This window comes from Mya arenaria, chromosome 5, assembly GCF_026914265.1.
Source record: "Mya arenaria isolate MELC-2E11 chromosome 5, ASM2691426v1".
Taxonomy (NCBI): Eukaryota; Metazoa; Mollusca; class Bivalvia; order Myida; family Myidae; genus Mya; species Mya arenaria.
In genome coordinates, this window is record NC_069126.1 from 76983391 (window position 1) to 77001194 (window position 17804).

Genomic DNA, 17804 nt, shown 5'->3' on the forward strand with positions numbered 1-17804 from the left:
GCGTGGGTGCAGTAGGTGCGTTTCTGCTCAGAATTCTAAACAATTCCATTTTAGGGAACGTGAGAATTTCTAGATCATTGACACTAATACAATCAATTCCATGGCTTTAAAATTAATTCAGTTTTAACAGGCGAATTACTTCCGTCAATTATCGGACCGAATTAGCTTTAAATGTAACAATTATATACCAGAATATTTCATTTCCGCCTCATTGAAATACTGAAAATGCTAACACGACACCCTGCAGCTCCATAGCCAGAAAATTGGGCCGGTTTTTTGAAATAATGAATGGTAAATATGACTGGGAACGATTATTTCATACACTGTTATCCCTCTTAGAACTATCACATTCACAGTCACCAATTATTTTCCCATTAGTTAGCGGTTTTGTCTACGATTCAGTGTTAACTAGAGTGTCAAATTCCGATGCTTGAAGCGATCACATACTTGTAAAGTTGTCACTAATTCTAAGAGGTGACATTTAAAAACAAATTAGCAGAAGGGAGGACGCTGCTCGTCTTAAATATTCAAAGACCATTAAGCTTCTGTTTTAAAGAAATCAAATATAAAAGATTTGTTAAATGCTTTTGCATCACTGATGCTTTGCCATGTAAGGAAGTAATACGAAACATTATAAAAAATATATTATTATATCAACATATGTCAACTTCGCAGCGAAAGTTGTCATCTTTAAAAGCTTAATGTGTACATTAAAAAAGGTTAAGTAAACATGCTTTAGAACAAAGTTATCGGCACTTTACATTCCTAGCCAGAACAATGATGCAAAAAATAGGCGTTATAAAAGTTTGTTTTTTTTAATTCGTGAATATAGACAAAATACGCCGAATAGAGGGGCACAGAGGGGGAGGCTTTAAAAGGAATGTTTCTCTGTTCAAAATTGATCTCTGATATTAGTTATATTATGACTATCCAATAATGAAATATAATTTGTTGAATTATACCACAGAGAACATGTTTATTCAATTTCTCGTCTTAACATTTTAGTCGATTTCTGCTACTTGTATATGAAACCATGGGATGTATTGTTTCAAGGAAATTTTGTAATCAATTTCTTTTTTTTAAACTAGTCCGCGTAACTTATTGAGAGTTCCATCTAATAGCTGGTCTGAGACGCAATTTCAAAGAACTACGTAAATGAACTAACAACATAAGTAAAAATGTGCCTTTTTACATTGCCCATCGTCTGATAGGGTAAAATAAGAGGCAAGCTGACGTTCATTGAGGAAAGCGGTATGGTTGACATAATATCTCTAGTAATGCTGAAATGGTATCGTTTGCTTATATCCTAATTGTTTTTGTTCCAGCCGATGGAATCACGAGCGTCGCTGACATGGCGACCCGGAAGTCTGCAATGACGTCACTTCAGGGAGACAAGCGTCTATTCTTCGACAACCTACCATACGGGACACTGTGGTGAGTTTTAAAGATAAGTTCTGAGTATCATCATTTAAATCTTTCTGTATGAGTATATGCCTCGCTATTGTCAGATTTTGGAGTTTTAAAAGTAACGCCTTTATCGTAACAATATTGGCATGTTTGTGGAAACGTCTCGTGGTACTCGCGATTGCGGCTTTGTTAATTAGGGATATGTTTTTCCACTATTATGATTTGAAACTATTTCAGAGGATTAATTAATGAAAAAAGTGCAAATGCGTTGTTGTATTCTTGCACTAAGAGTCATGATTTTGTCCATTTGTTACAACAGTGTTATACAACGTGGGTGTATGTGGCATTAGCACATTCTATGATAGCGAGGAGTGACCCCAGTCTTAAAACATGATGGATAGGGCCGTAATAGCTGATAATAATGGTCTTTCTTATGGAAATAAAGGCATTTCCATAACGCCATTACTCATCGAAAAAGTGTACCAGCGTCTGACCAGCGCACTTACTGCCATTAGCCTTCTCAAACATCATAATCGGTCTGTCATTTTGGGCACTATGGTTTTACAGAGTCGATAGTCTCCCGTTATGATCAATTGTTGTATGTTCTGTGTACAGCCACTGCTTCATACCCTTAGTTTTTTTTATACCAACTCCTTGTCATCATATTAGTCAATGCTATATCACCAATGACATGCGTTGAAAATATGCGATAAATATATTTTTTTATTTCTCTTGAATTGATTATTTTTTACGACTAACCACTAGGACTGGACGTCTGGAAGAGAAAGAAATCAAATAAGTAGTTGTTCATCCTATATTTTTTTTTTTACTGTATCTAGTATTAAAGTTTGTTTTATTCATCAACCGAGGTTTTACAGCAGACATTTATTCTATTTGCCTATGTATTCGTTGGTCCTCGGAACAATTAGCCAATGGATATATTATTCTACTATCCTAGTTTATACTTGCCTATGGTTTTATTCCGCTGTTTGGTCCCAATATGTATTTGTCTATGGTGTTGTTCCGCTTCTGGTTCAAGTACGTATTTGCCAATGGATTAATTCCTCGTTTGTTCCCAGTGTGTATTTGCCAATGAATTAATTCCTCTTTTGTTTCCAGTGTGTATTTGCCAATGGATTAATTCCTCGTTTGTTCCCAGTGTGTATTTGCCAATGGATTAATTCCTCGTTTGTTCCCAGTGTGTATTTGCCAATGGATTAATTCCTCGTTTGTTCCCAGTGTGTATTTGCCAATGGATTAATTCCTCGTTTGTTCCCAGTGTGTATTTGCCAATGGATTAATTCCTCGTTTGTTCCCAGTGTGTATTTGCCAATGGATTAATTCCTCGTTTGTTCCCAGTGTGTATTTGCCAATGGATTAATTCCTCGTTTGTTCCCAGTGTGTATTTGCCAATGGATTAATTCCTCGTTTGTTCCCAGTGTGTATTTGCCAATGGAATAATACCTCTTTTGTTCTTAGTAGGCATTTGCATATGAATTAATCTCTCTTTTGTTCTCAGTATGCATTTGCAAATGGATTAATCCCTCTTCTGTTCTCAATGTGTATTTACTAGGGATGGCAACGAGTAGTTTAATTAATACTCGAGTACTCTGACGATCGTTTGATCGAGTACTCGGGTACTCGATTACTCGGAAAAATTGAATATGTGTTCGCAAAGACAAGATTGTGTATATATCATGTATCGTTAATGACGTATATTGTGCGTAGGTCGTATTATTGGTCATTTTCACCTTTAAAGTAAACTTTCATTACGTATTTTAACAAAAAATGATATAAAAAGAAAACAAATGTTGTTTCAGGCTTTTAATTTGTCTTGTTCGTTTCATTTTATACAAGTATGCACTGTAGAAATAAACAACAATCATAATGCAATAAACGAAAATTAAAAGCATACATAAAAATAGTGAACGAAATTCAATACGAAGTTCAGTTGTTCACTCTATAATTTAATTTTTAAATGATAGTTTTTCGTACTGTGTAATTGTTGTTGACCTCATTAATATTCATAATTCTTGATTTAAAATATCAACCAATCAATTGTGATAATCATTGCAAAAATAGTTAAAATACGCCCTTTAAGAAATCAATAAATTTTCGTAACGGTCGATACTTGCTCGTTAGCGTCCTTTGTTTGATGAAAAGTCTCTAATTGGTATACAATAGAATTGTGAAGGTGAAAGTACCGCTATCAAAACTTCGCTAATTGACATCAGTGCTAATTTGAAATAGGGGTCCTTTGTTGACAGTTTGCAACTATCACAACAACTCTCAACTAATTGATTGAGGTCAATTGTGTACACAGCGGGGATTAGAGGGACCGTTAATTGTCCTCTTGGCAACTAACCAGATCTGATATTTTGTCTGTAAATCGTGTATTTGGTGATTTTTATAGATTTTTTGATTTTTTTTCCGAGTACTCGAGTAGTGATTTGGTACTCGAGTACTCGGACGTTCGATCGAGTACTCGAGTACTCGGGTACTCGTTGCCATCCCTAGTATTTACCAATGAAGTTACCCCTCTTATGTTCTCAGTGTGTATTTGCCAATTGATTAATCCCTCTTCTGTTCTCAGTGTGTATTTGCCAATAAAGTTATATCTCTTTTGTTCTCGGTGTGTATTTGCCAATGGATTAATCCCTCTTATGTTCTCAGTGTGTATTTGCCAATAAAGTTATCCCTCTTTTGTTCTCGGTGTGAATTTGTCAATGGATTGATCCCTCTTTTGTTCCAAGTAGGCATTTGCCTATTGATAAATCCCTCTTTTGTTCCCAGTAGGCATTTGTCAATGGATTAATCCCTCTTCTGTTCTCCATGTACATTTGCCAATGGATTAATCCCTCTTTTGTTTTCATTGTGTATTTGCCAATGGAATAATCCCTCTTCTGTTCTCAGTGTGTATTTGCCAATGGATTAATCCCTCTTCTGTTCTCAGTGTGTATTTGCCAATGGATGAATCCCTTTTTTTGTTTTCAGTGTATATTTGCCAATGGATTAATCCCTCTTCTGTTCTCAGTGTGTATTTGCCAATGAAGTAATCCCTTTTTTTCGCAGTACGTATTTGCCAATGAAGTAATCCCTCTTATGTTATCAGTGTGTATTTGCCAATCGATTAATCCCTTTTTTGATTTCAGTGTGTATTTGCCAATGGATTAATCCCTCTTCTGCTATCAGTGTGTATTTCCCAATCGATTAATCCCTTTTTTGTTCTCAGTGTGTATTTGCAAATGGATTAACCCCTCTTCTGTTCTCAGTGCGTATTTGCCAATGGATATTTCCTTCTTTTTTCGCAGTGCGTATTTGCCAACGGATTAATCCCTGTTCTGTTTTTAGCTTAGTGTGTATTTGCCTATGGATTGATCCCTTTTCTGTTCTCAGTGGGTATTTGCCAATATATTAATCCCTCTTTTGTTCCTAGTAGGCATTTGCCACTGGATTAATCCCTCTTTTGTTCCTAGTAGGCATTTGCCAATGGATTAATACCTCTTTTGTTCTCAGTGTGTATTTGCCAATGGATTAATCCCTCTTCTGTTCTCAGTGTAAATTTGCCATTGGATGAATCCCCCTTTTGTTCTCAGTGTGTATTTGCCAATGAATTAATCCCTCTTTTTTGCAGTGCGTATCTGCTCCTCTTCTGGTCCCAGTATGTATTTGCCTATGGTTCCGTTCCTCTACTTGTCCCAGTATGTATTTACCTATGGTTGTGCTCCTCTTCTGGTCCGAATTTGTATTCGCCAATGGTTTTGCTTCTCTTCTGGTTCCAGCTTGTATTGGCCAATGGTTTTGCTCCTCTTCTGGTCCCAGTATGTATTTGCCAATGGTTTCGTTCCTCTTCTGGCCCCACTGTGTATTTGCCAAATGTTTAATGACTTCCCAATGTTTTTTTTTCTGCTGGTCCCATGCAGTATGTATTTGTCTTCGGTTGTATTCCTCTGCTTTTCCTAGTATGTATTTGCCGATGATTCATTGCTCTTGTGTCTTTAGTCTTTATTTGCATGTGGGTTTCTTTCCCTCTGCTTGTCCCAGTATGTATTTGCCTATTGTTAAGTTCCCACTATGTATTTGATCGTACTGTCTTTGAATCGATGAAAATTGTGCCATAGTCAGGTTTAGAAATTTAATAATATAAGCTGATGGCTTTACTTATTACTTATATATTTGCCTTCTTTCACAGGCGCAGACTGTGAACGGGGCTTGGATCATGACAGCGGATATACGGGCAAGTAACGGCGTCGTCCACCTGATTGACCGCTTCCTGCTTCCCCTCCAGTCCAATCTGACCATCGCCCAGTACCTCAAGGCTCCAGATATCCCTGGATATTCATTCGCGTGAGTAAAAAAATATATGGGCAATATGTTTATGTACAATAACCTTATTCTTCATTCCCGTGTCATTGTACTGACCGGATCATTTTCTGAACTTGTATGTAGAAACGTCACAGATACCAATTAATTAATTGTTACAATTTCTACAACTTTATTTAGAATTAAAATACAGAACGAAGTAGATTAGATTAAACGATTAAGGAAACAAAACATGGTATTGGGAACTGAGGAAATTTAATTGTACGACTCACGTGTATGTCTTTAATGAAACTGGTGTTGTAGCTTGCCATTCCAAGGATATTTTAGGTGGTACAGTATCATTAACGGAACAAATTTGTTTCTCTATCGTGCCTATGTCCATATGTATAAAACAAACTCAAACAACATTTCAAAATTTCTTAAAACATGCAGCGGATAAAAGCAAACCTTTGTTGATTTTATTCAAGCCTAGATATAGTGTGTACAGCTTGCTTCTGTCCCTGTCTTTAAACACGCACGCACATTGACTGATATTAGATTCAATTAAACGATTTGGGTTTGAGATTTAAATCACGTCGTCTTACAACCGTAAACTGTCCTGTTTAGATTGAAATCGCTGATAGATCATCGCCGGAAATAAATTCTCCTCGAGAAATTGCTTGTCTCTCTGTTTGCGAAACAAATTCTATAAAACTGTCGTCTGCTACCGTTGTTTGTCTTCTGCTTCTGGGGTTCATAATTAAATTTAATAGAGCAGGACGAGAAAATATACATTTTGGGGAAATCTATTATTGGTAATTGTCCCGGCACTTTCTTTAACAAATAAATGCGATTTTATAATTTGTTTAAGGGACTAGGACCAAAAATAACGTTGTTCATGCGGTGAACTGTCTTTTGAAAAATTGTATGGTACGTCATTAGGCGAGGAATTAATATGAACCAATAAAAGTGTTTACTGTTGACTAGACAATATGTGATTCCGGATTTATTTTCTAATATACTCCAGGAAATAATGTGTTCCATTACACTTACTCCGAAATAAGTAAATAAAACAGTAATAATGTAAGGAAAAGTTATTGTCTTTGGCTGGCTTCAATAGATTTTGTCGCGTTTGCGTTCTATTCTAATCGAATAAAAGTTGCCTTGCTCCTGAAACATCTCCCAAACAGCGTATGCATATAAGCAGGGGGGCTTCCTTATGTTTAATAAACAATTGATAATCCATATCTTCTGGTAAAAAGCAAAACCCAAACATCTGTTGTATATGAAATATATTGGCACTGCCTGCTGTTCGTTTTCATTTTAATGTGCATCTATTGTATGAGGTGCAGAAGTACAAGGTAGCAAACTGATCCCACAAAAAGCACCCGGTACCCGCTCCCCTCCCCCCATCGCATTAATCGTCTAAGTTTATTGTTTACTAAGTCGAAATTGTTAAAATTTTAAACCAGATAAATTTCGGATCTGAGGGAGGGGCGCAAGTCCAATATTTACGCTCGTTTCACGTCAAGTCCTTGTTTCACCTCTGAAAAGAGCAGGCGTTGAAATTCTTTGAATTTATATTTTTCTGGGAATTACAGTCACTTTTATCTATGTCTCTTGTGTATTTGCGACAATGAGGTTTCAAGCTATAATGGAGGCAATGGAGACCTTGATAAACTCAAATAAACAAGAAAATAATTATTTGAATTTAGTACATAAACTAGCATCTTTCTTTCGACGAGAATTAAAGGGTACATTATCATGTTAGAGATACTCGTAAATGAACGCCTATTGTATACAAACAACATACAAATATATTTAGACTCGTTGAAACCACTTTGCTGTGTTGTCAAATTAATTTATCAAACGTAATATCATACTCATATAGTTTTCAGTTTCAGTTTATTGGCAATATCAGCAGAAACATGACTTTGGCAAAACATAAACATCATAATACAAACACAAATGGCCACACAAAATAAAAATTAAACTGAATCACATCTGACTGACATGGATAAGTTAAAGCTACGCAAAACATGTGTATACAATAAATACCCTCGAACCCCGTTGGCTTGAAAGCGGTTTGCTGAACTTCCTCGCTGGCTCGAACTGAATGTAAAGGACCGATTTCTTTTAACTTAAGGTAAGCCTACCCGCTTGCCTAGAAATTTTCGAGGCTCGAGGTAATTTTGCCGGTTCCTGCGAGTTGGAGCCAGCGAGTTTCCACTGTAAAGCAAATATACATTCCATCAGACACTATTAGGACAATAACATGACCAGCGAATGCTGACATCAAATGTTATACGTATCATTACATATCACTTTTTAAATGTAAGGTGTCCTGTAGGAACCATGTAATGACATTCAAGAGGTATTCATGAACTCATGACTTCTCGATATTGATGGCATTTATGCGACAAACGACGAACTCCTTGCTAACGGTCACTGCATCTTGGATTAAGAAATAATAGCATGTTATTGAGTGTTGGAGACTAACATGTTATTGAGAATTGGAGACTAGCATGTTATTGAGAATTTGAGACTTACATGTAATTTAGAGTTGGTGACTAACATATTATTTACAGTTGGAGACTAACATGTCTATGAGAGTTTGACACTAACATGTTATTGAGGATTGGATCCCAAAATGTTAATGACAGTTAGAGACTGACATGTTATTGAGGGTTGGAGACTAACATGTTATTGAGTGTGGGAGACTAGCATGTTATTGAGAGTTGGAGATTAAGAGTTGGATACTAACATGTTATTGAGAGTTGGAGACTGACATGTTATCGAAAGTTGGAGACTGACATGTTATTGAGAGTTAGAGACTGACATGCTATTGAGGGTTGGAGACTGACGTGTTATTGAGGGTTGGAGACTGGCATGTTATTGAGAGTTAGAGACTGGCATGTTATTGAGAGTTGGAGACTGATATGTTATTGAGGGTTTAGATACTTACGTGTTATTGAGAGTTGGAGACTAGCATATTATTGAGAGAGTTGAAGACTAGCATGTTATTGAGAGTTGGAGACAAGCATGTAATTGAGAGCGGGAGACTGACATGTTATTGAGGGTTTAGATACTGACGTGTTATTGAGAGTATGATACTAGCATATTATTGAGAGTTGGAGACTGACATGTTATTGAGAGTTGGAGACTGACATGTTATTGAGAGTTGGAGACAAGCATGTAATTGAGAGTTGGAGACTGACATGTTATTGAGGGTTGGAGACTGACATATTGTTGAGAGAGTTGAAGACTAGCATGTTATTGAGAGTTGGAGACAAGCATGTAATTGAGAGTTGGAGACTGACATATTGTTGAGAGAGTTGAAGACTAGCATGTTATTGAGAGTTGGAGACAAGCATGTAATTGAGAGTTGGAGACAAGCATGTAATTGAGAGTTGGAGACTGACATATTGTTGAGAGAGTTGAAGACTAGCATGTTATTGAGAGTTGGAGACAAGCATGTAATTGAGAGTTGGAGACTGACATATTGTTGAGAGAGTTGAAGACTAGCATGTTATTGAGAGTTGGAGACAAGCATGTAATTGAGAGTTGGAGACTAGCATATTGTTGAGAGAGTTGAAGACTAGCATGTTATTGAGAGTTGAAGACTAGCATGTTATTGAGAGTTGGAGACAAGCATGTAATTGAGAGTTGGAGACTGACATGTTATTGAGAGTTGGAGACTGACATGTTATTGAGGGTTAGAGACTGGCGTGTTATTGAGAGTTGGAGATTAGCATGTAATTGAGAGTTTGAGACTGACATGTTATTGAGAGTTGGAGACTGACATGTTATTGAGGGTTAGAGACTGGCGTGTTATTGAGAGTTGGAGATTAGCATGTAATTGAGAGTTTGAGACTGACATGTAATTGTGAGTTGGAGACTGACATGTTATTGAGGGTTAGAGACTGGCGTGTTATTGGGAGTAGGAGACTAGCATGTTATTGATAGTTGGAGACTGACATGTTATTGAGAGGTGGAGACTGATATGTTATTGAGGGTTGAAGACTGGCGTGTTATTGAGAGTTGGAGACTAGCATGCTATTGAGGGTTAGAGACTGACGTGTAATTGAGAGTTGGAGACTAGCATGTTATTGAGGGTTGGAGACTGACATGTTATTGAGAGTTGAAAACTGACATGTTATTGAGATGTGGAGACTGACATGTTATTGAGAGTCGGAGACTGACGTATAATTGAGAGTTGGAGACTGACATGTTATTGAGAGTTGGAGACTAGCATGTTATTGAGGGTTGGAGACTGACATGTTATTGAGAGTCGGAGACTGATGTCATATTGAGAGTTAGGGACTAGCATGTTATTGAGGGTTGAAGACTTGCATGTTATTGAGAATTGGCTACTAACATGTTACTGAGAGTTTGAGAATAGCATGTTATTGAGAGTTGAAGATTGACATGTTATTGACAGTTGGAGCCTAGCATGTTATTGAGGGTTGGAGACTAGCATGTTATTGAGAGTTGAAGACTAACATGTTATTTAGAGTTGGACACTAACATGTTATTGAGTGTTGGAGACTAACACGTCATTGAGGGTTGTAGACTAACATGTTCTTTTCCTGTTATCAGGTTGGTAGTTGGAAGCTGTAATTGCTGTTATCCAATAACAGATAGGATAGGATAGCAGAGATAGGAATGGACCCCTGTTGACTGAAAAGTTGAAAATATAACTTATAAGGTTAAACACTAGCATTTCATGTGAATAGTTTAACCTTTACCCAAAAGTGACATTTGTCGCATTACATATATGTATACGTTACGTCGAAACAACATGTTCATGTAAATGTGTTCAACTGCAGATTCTTGTTATAACGAGCGAATGTATATCATGTTTCTATTACATATGGTACATTGCAGGTCAATTGAAAAGGCGTCCATCATTGACACGGGCCTGCGCCTGGCCACCAACTCCACCGACCAGCGGTTCACTGTGTTCGCTCCCAACGATTCTTTTATCAACGTCATGCCAGACTACGGCCAAGACGTCCTCTTTAACGACACCGCGCTTCTGAAATCCGTAAGTAATTACACCACGCGTAATTTTACCGATTTAGCTGCCAAACAGACATTATTTCACGAACGTATTAACCTCAGACAAAGTACGACCTAGGCGTTTTCTTAAACGAGTTCGTACGTAACTCGCAAATGTGGCTGTTTACCACAAAATAGTATTTTAGCACCACTTGGCATCTTATGTTGTCACAAACCTGATTGACTTCTAGCAATTTTATGTCATCTTCTTTAAAGACAACGCTTTAACAAGTATGTACGTCAATGACGCCATTTACATTTATGTACGGCCCATCGGATGCAGACGTCGTCAAAATTATCCATCTTTGATTATGTCTTCGCGAGTCGTCACTGTTCGACGCACGCAGGTTTAGAGTCGTCCTCTATAAATCACGGCAACCGTATGGAACAATTCCATCGCATTAAATAATGGGTTTTGGAGGCATGCAATCACGAAAGTGAAGCTGAAATATCCAGACGAATACTGATACAACACGGCGACAAGATGAATACTTAATTGTTTCACAAATATTGCACGCTACCACTAACAGACGCTCCCTTTGTTAAATTACGTATTCAGTGCTATATTTGCGGTGAACGTTTGACAGGTCGTGATTTTCAATGAATGTGTTTTGTTGTTCGTAAGCAGGGATCTGTCGTGTTCGACAACCACCCTTGGCTATATAGAATATATTGGCATGTTTTCTCAATGAGACTATGACCTAAGCCCTTGTTGAGATAGAAGATATTGGCATGTTTTCTGGATGTGACTATGACGTTAGCCCTTGTTGAGATAGAAGATATTGGCATGTTTTCTGGATGTGACTATGACGTAAGCCCTTGTTGAGATAGAAGATATTGGCATGTTTTCTGGACGTGACTATGACGTTAGCCCTTGTTGAGATAGAAGATATTGGCATGTTTTCTGGATGTGACTATGACGTAAGCCCTTGTTGAGATAGAAGATATTGGCATGTTTTCTGGACGTGACTATGACGTTAGCCCTTGTTGAGATAGAAGATATTGGCATGTTTTCTGGACGTGACTATGACGTTAGCCCTTGTTGAGATAGTAGATATTGGCATGTTTTCTGGATGTGACTATGACGTTAGCCCTTGTTGAGATAGAAGATATTGGCATGTTTTCTGGATGTGACTATGACGTTAGCCCTTGTTGAGATAGGAGATAATGGCATGTTTTCTGGATGTGACTATGACGTTAGCCCTTGTTGACATAGGAGAGAATGGCATGTTTTCTGGACGTGACTATGACGTAAGCCCTTGTTGAGATAGGAGATAATGGCATGTTTTCTGGATGTGACTATGACGTTAGCCCTTGTTGAGATAGGAGATAATGGCATGTTTTCTGGACGTGACTATGACGTTAGCCCTTGTTGAGATAGGAGATAATGGCATGTTTTCTGGATGTGACTATGACGTTAGCCCTTGTTGAGATAGGAGATATTGGCATGTTTTCTGGATGTGACTATGACGTTAGCCCTTGTTGAGATAGAAGATATTGGCATGTTTTCTGGATGTGACTATGACGTAAGCCCTTGTTGAGATAGAAGATATTGGCATGTTTTCTGGACGTGACTATGACGTTAGCCCTTGTTGAGATAGAAGATAATGGCATGTTTTCTGGACGTGACTATGACGTAAGCCCTTGTTGAGATAGAAGATATTGGCATGTTTTCTGGACGTGACTATGACGTTAGCCCTTGTTGAGATAGAAGATATTGGCATGTTTTCTGGACGTGACTATGACGTTAGCCCTTGTTGAGATAGTAGATATTGGCATGTTTTCTGGATGTGACTATGACGTTAGCCCTTGTTGAGATAGAAGATATTGGCATGTTTTCTGGATGTGACTATGACGTTAGCCCTTGTTGAGATAGGAGATAATGGCATGTTTTCTGGATGTGACTATGACGTTAGCCCTTGTTGAGATAGAAGATATTGGCATGTTTTCTGGATGTGACTATGACGTAAGCCCTTGTTGAGATAGAAGATATTGGCATGTTTTCTGGACGTGACCATGACATTAGCCCTTGTTGAGATAGTAGATAATGGCATGTTTTCTGGATGTGACTATGACGTAAGCCCTTGTTGAGATAGGAGATAATGGCATGTTTTCTGGATGTGACTATGACGTTAGCCCTTGTTGAGATAGGAGAGAATGGCATGTTTTCTGGACGTGACTATGACGTAAGCCCTTGTTGAGATAGAAGATATTGGCATGTTTTCTGGATGTGACAATGACGTTAGCCCTTGTTGAGATAGGAGATAATGGCATGTTTTCTGGATGTGACTATGACGTTAGCCCTTGTTGAGATAGGAGATAATGGCATGTTTTCTGGACGTGACTATGACGTAAGCCCTTGTTGACATAGAAGATATTGGCATGTTTTCTGGATGTGACTATGACGTAAGCCCTTGTTGAGATAGAAGATATTGGCATGTTTTCTGGATGTGACAATGACGTTAGCCCTTGTTGAGATAGGAGATAATGGCATGTTTTCTGGATGTGACAATGACGTTAGCCCTTGTTGAGATAGGAGATAATGGCATGTTTTCTGGATGTGACTATGACGTTAGCCCTTGTTGAGATAGGAGATAATGGCATGTTTTCTGGATGTGACAATGACGTTAGCCCTTGTTGAGATAGGAGATAATGGCATGTTTTCTGGACGTGACTATGACGTAAGCCCTTGTTGAGATAGAAGATATTGGCATGTTTTCTGGACGTGACTATGACATTAGCCCTTGTTGAGATAGGAGATAATGGCATGTTTTCTGGATGTGACTATGACGTTAGCCCTTGTTGAGATAGAAGATATTGGCATGTTTTCTGGACGTGACTATGACGTTAGCCCTTGTTGAGATAGAAGATATTGGCATGTTTTCTGGATGTGACAATGACGTTAGCCCTTGTTGAGATACGAGATAATGGCATGTTTTCTGGATGTGACAATGACGTTAGCCCTTGTTGAGATAGGAGATAATGGCATGTTTTCTGGATGTGACTATGACGTTAGCCCTTGTTGAGATAGGAGATAATGGCATGTTTTCTGGATGTGACTATGACGTTAGCCCTTGTTGAGATAGGAGATAATGGCATGTTTTCTGGATGTGACTATGACGTTAGCCCTTGTTGAGATAGGAGATAATGACATGTTTTCTGGATGTGACTATGACGTTAGCCCTTGTTGAGATAGGAGATAATGGCATGTTTTCTGGATGTGATTATGATGTAAGCCCTTGTTGAGATAGAAGATATTGGCATGTTTTCTGGATGTGACTATGATGTTAGCCCTTGTTGAGATAGAAGATATTGGCATGTTTTCTGGATGTGACTATCACGTTAGCCCTTGTTGAGATAGGAGATATTGGCATGTTTTCTGGATGTGACTTTGACATTAGCTCTTGTTGAGATAGGAGATAATGGCATGTTTTCTAGATGTGACTATGATGTAAGCCCTTGTTGAGATAGGAGATAATGGCATGTTTTCTGGATGTGACTTTGACATTAGCTCTTGTTGAGATAGGAGATAATGACATGTTTTCTGGATGTGACTATGACGTTAGCCCTTGTTGAGATAGTAGATAATGGCATGTTTTCTGGATGTGACTGTGACGTTAGCTCTTGTTGAGATAGGAGATAATGGCATGTTTTCTGGATGTGACTATCACGTTAGCCCTTGTTGAGATAGTAGATAATGGCATGTTTTCTGGATGTGACTATGACGTAAGCCCTTGTTGAGATAGGAGAGAATGGCATGTTTTCTGGATGTGACTATGACGTAAGCCCTTGTTGAGATAGGAGATAATGGCATGTTTTCTGGATGTGACTATGACGTAAGCCCTTGTTGAGATAGGAGATATTGGCATGTTTTCTGGACGTGACTATGACGTAAGCCCTTGTTGAGATAGTAGATAATGACATGTTTTCTGGATGTGACTTTGACATTAGCTCTTGTTGAGATAGGAGATTATGGCATGTTTTCTGGATGTGACTATGGCGTTAGCCCTTGTTGAGATAGAAGATATTGGCATGTTTTCTGGACGTGACTATGACGTAAGCCCTTGTTGAGATAGTAGATAATGGCATGTTTTCTGGATGTGACTATTACGTTAGCCCTTGTTGAGATAGGAGATAATGGCATGTTTTCTGGATGTGACTTTGACATTAGCTCTTGTTGAGATAGGAGATTATGGCATGTTTTCTGGATGTGACTATGACGTTAGCCCTTGTTGAGATAGTAGATATTGGCATGTTTTCTGGATGTGACTATGACGTTAGCCCTTGTTGAGATAGGAGATAATGGCATGTTTTCTGGATGTGACTATGACGTTAGCCCTTGTTGAGATAGGAGATAATGGCATGTTTTCTGGATGTGACTATGACGTTAGCCCTTGTTGAGATAGAAGTTATTGGCATGTTTTCTGGATGTGACTATGACGTTAGCCCTTGTTGAGGTAGAAGATATTGGCATGATTTCTGGATGTGACTATGACGTAAGCCCTTGTTGAGATAGAAGATATTGGCATGTTTTCTGGACGTGACTATGACGTAAGCCCTTGTTGAGATAGAAGATATTGGCATGTTTTCTGGATGTGACTATGACGTTAGCCCTTGTTGAGATAGGAGATAATGGCATGTTTTCTGGACGTGACTATGACGTTAGCCCTTGTTGAGATAGTAGATAATGACATGTTTTCTGGATGTGACTATGACGTAAGCCCTTGTTGAGATAGGAGATAATGGCATGTTTTCTGGACGTGACTATGACGTTAGCCCTTGTTAAGATAGTAGATATTGGCATGTTTTCTGGACGTGACTATGACGTAAGCCCTTGTTGAGATAGGAGATAATGGCAGGTTTTCTGGACGTGACTATGACGTTAGCCCTTGTTGAGATAGGAGATAATGGCATGTTTTCTGGATGTGACTATGACGTAAGCCCTTGTTGAGATAGGAGATAATGGCATGTTTTCTGGATGTGACTATGACGTTAGCCCTTGTTGAGATAGGAGATAATGGCATGTTTTCTGGACTTGACTATGACGTTAGCCCTTGTTGACATAGAAGATATTGGCATGTTTTCTGGATGTGACTATGACGTAAGCCCTTGTTGAGATAGGAGATAATGGCATGTTTTCTGGATGTGACTATGACGTTAGCCCTTGTTGAGATAGAAGATAATGGCATGTTTTCTGGACGTGACTATGACGTTAGCCCTTGTTGACATAGAAGATATTGGCATGTTTTCTGGACGTGACCATGACATTAGCCCTTGTTGAGATAGTAGATAATGGCATGTTTTCTGGATATGACTATGACGTTAGCCCTTGTTGAGATAGGAGATAATGGCATGTTTTCTGGATTTGACTGTTGCATCAACTCTTAACTAGATGGCAGATAATGGCATGTTTTCTGGATTTGACTGTGGCATCAACTCTTAACTAGATTGTAGATAATGGTATGTTTTCTGGATTTGACTATGACATGAGCCCTTGTTGAAATAGTAGATACTGACATGCGTTCTTGACTAAGATACCAACCCTTAAATAGAAATAATCGTTCACCTGAATTCCGTTCCGAATACTTATGCAGGTTTTCTGGGCGCACATCTTGGAGGGAGAGACAGTGTTCCTGTCGCGACTCGGAGAACTTCCGGCGCGCCCTGCTAAGGCCGGCGTTATCAAATTTCATAGAGACGGCGCGGACGGTAGGTAGTTTTATCCGTATTTTATACGAATTATTTTACTTTGAATGCGAAGATAGCTTTGAGGTGAATATATAAATAAATTTCCTGGCTTGTTCCCATATAGAGAAGCTACAAAATAAACGGCATGTCGAGGGTAAAATCATATAAATGTACGGTTATTGTACAATGTGGATACATTATTATAAACGAGCCACCCCAATCTCATTTCATATTCAATTGTATGTATATCTTTTATTGACTATTTTTAAAGTGACACTCTTATTCAAAGTCAATACTTACACATATATTACAAACATAAATTTTGAGTGATAAACTTTAAACTACTCACAAAATAATGCATTTATGGAAAATATTAATTACTGATAACAAGATTGTAACCGTGTATTTAATAGCTGAAAACGCAAAAGTATTAAGTGATTGGTGCGTGCTAAAAGATTTACAGTGATCTACAATCGTCTCTTAAGGTAGAAACACTGTGTTTACTGTACCGTTCTTTCAATTAAACTCGGTATCCTTCATAAGAACCATTGTTTCAGCATTTATTCATCCTTTTTAGCATATTTAAACAAGTGTATCAAGTGTGTAAATCTTATTTAGAAGTAAGAGTGCATCTTTAAGTTTTGTGTCAGTCGAGTATCAATGCAAAGTTTGTTTCTTGCCTAGTTTACGTGACCAACAATCGAGTGCGAGCACGTGTGATCCGCGCCAACCTGCCCGTGAGTAACGGCGTCATCCACGTCATAGACAACCTGCTCTTCTTCGTCTACAGGAACATGCTACAGACGCTGCAGACGCTTGACAATATCGTGTAAGTATTATGACAATGCAGTTTCTAAACATTACATCTCACGAGTCATCAAAGATGACTTTTTGACATCACAGTGAGTTGTAATCGGGAAGGTATCATACAGAATGTCTCAACTCATCATCCATGTTCTACCTTACCTTCTATTGCATGTGTTTTAAAGAAAGCAAAAACACATTATATTGCTTTTAGAGGAATCGTACACAAATAAAGCACTTACAATCGTATGTAAAGCTTGGTGAGACCAATACCCGTGAAATAACCTTGGCGTGATCTATTTTAACCTCAGCCAGGATAATCTCTAAAATACACCGGAAGGTTTGTTTTGACAATGTTTGAAATCAGACAATACAATGTGCAGCTTGTCTTTGGGATAGCACCCCCCCCCCACCACACACACACACACACACACACACACACACACACACACACACACACCATCCACGGTGAAGCCAACACTTGATGTATAATGGTATAATGTACATAAGAATAGCCACACAGTGCCTCAATGTGTGCTGGA

General features: G+C 38.3%; 1 protein-coding gene across 1 annotated transcript in view; it reads left to right on the plus strand.

Annotated features, from left to right (window-relative positions):
• The first annotated feature begins 1355 nt into the window (after window positions 1-1355).
• LOC128234785 (periostin-like) overlaps window positions 1356-17804 on the plus strand; it is a 39837-nt gene continuing 23388 nt past the window's right edge. Inside the window, exons 1-5 of the mRNA XM_052949302.1 lie at window positions 1356-1434; window positions 5600-5754; window positions 10597-10756; window positions 16365-16479; window positions 17143-17287. Of these exons, the coding sequence (XP_052805262.1) occupies window positions 5627-5754; window positions 10597-10756; window positions 16365-16479; window positions 17143-17287 (548 nt within the window). The 5' untranslated portion in view covers window positions 1356-1434; window positions 5600-5626. The remainder of the gene's footprint in view (window positions 1435-5599; window positions 5755-10596; window positions 10757-16364; window positions 16480-17142; window positions 17288-17804) is intronic.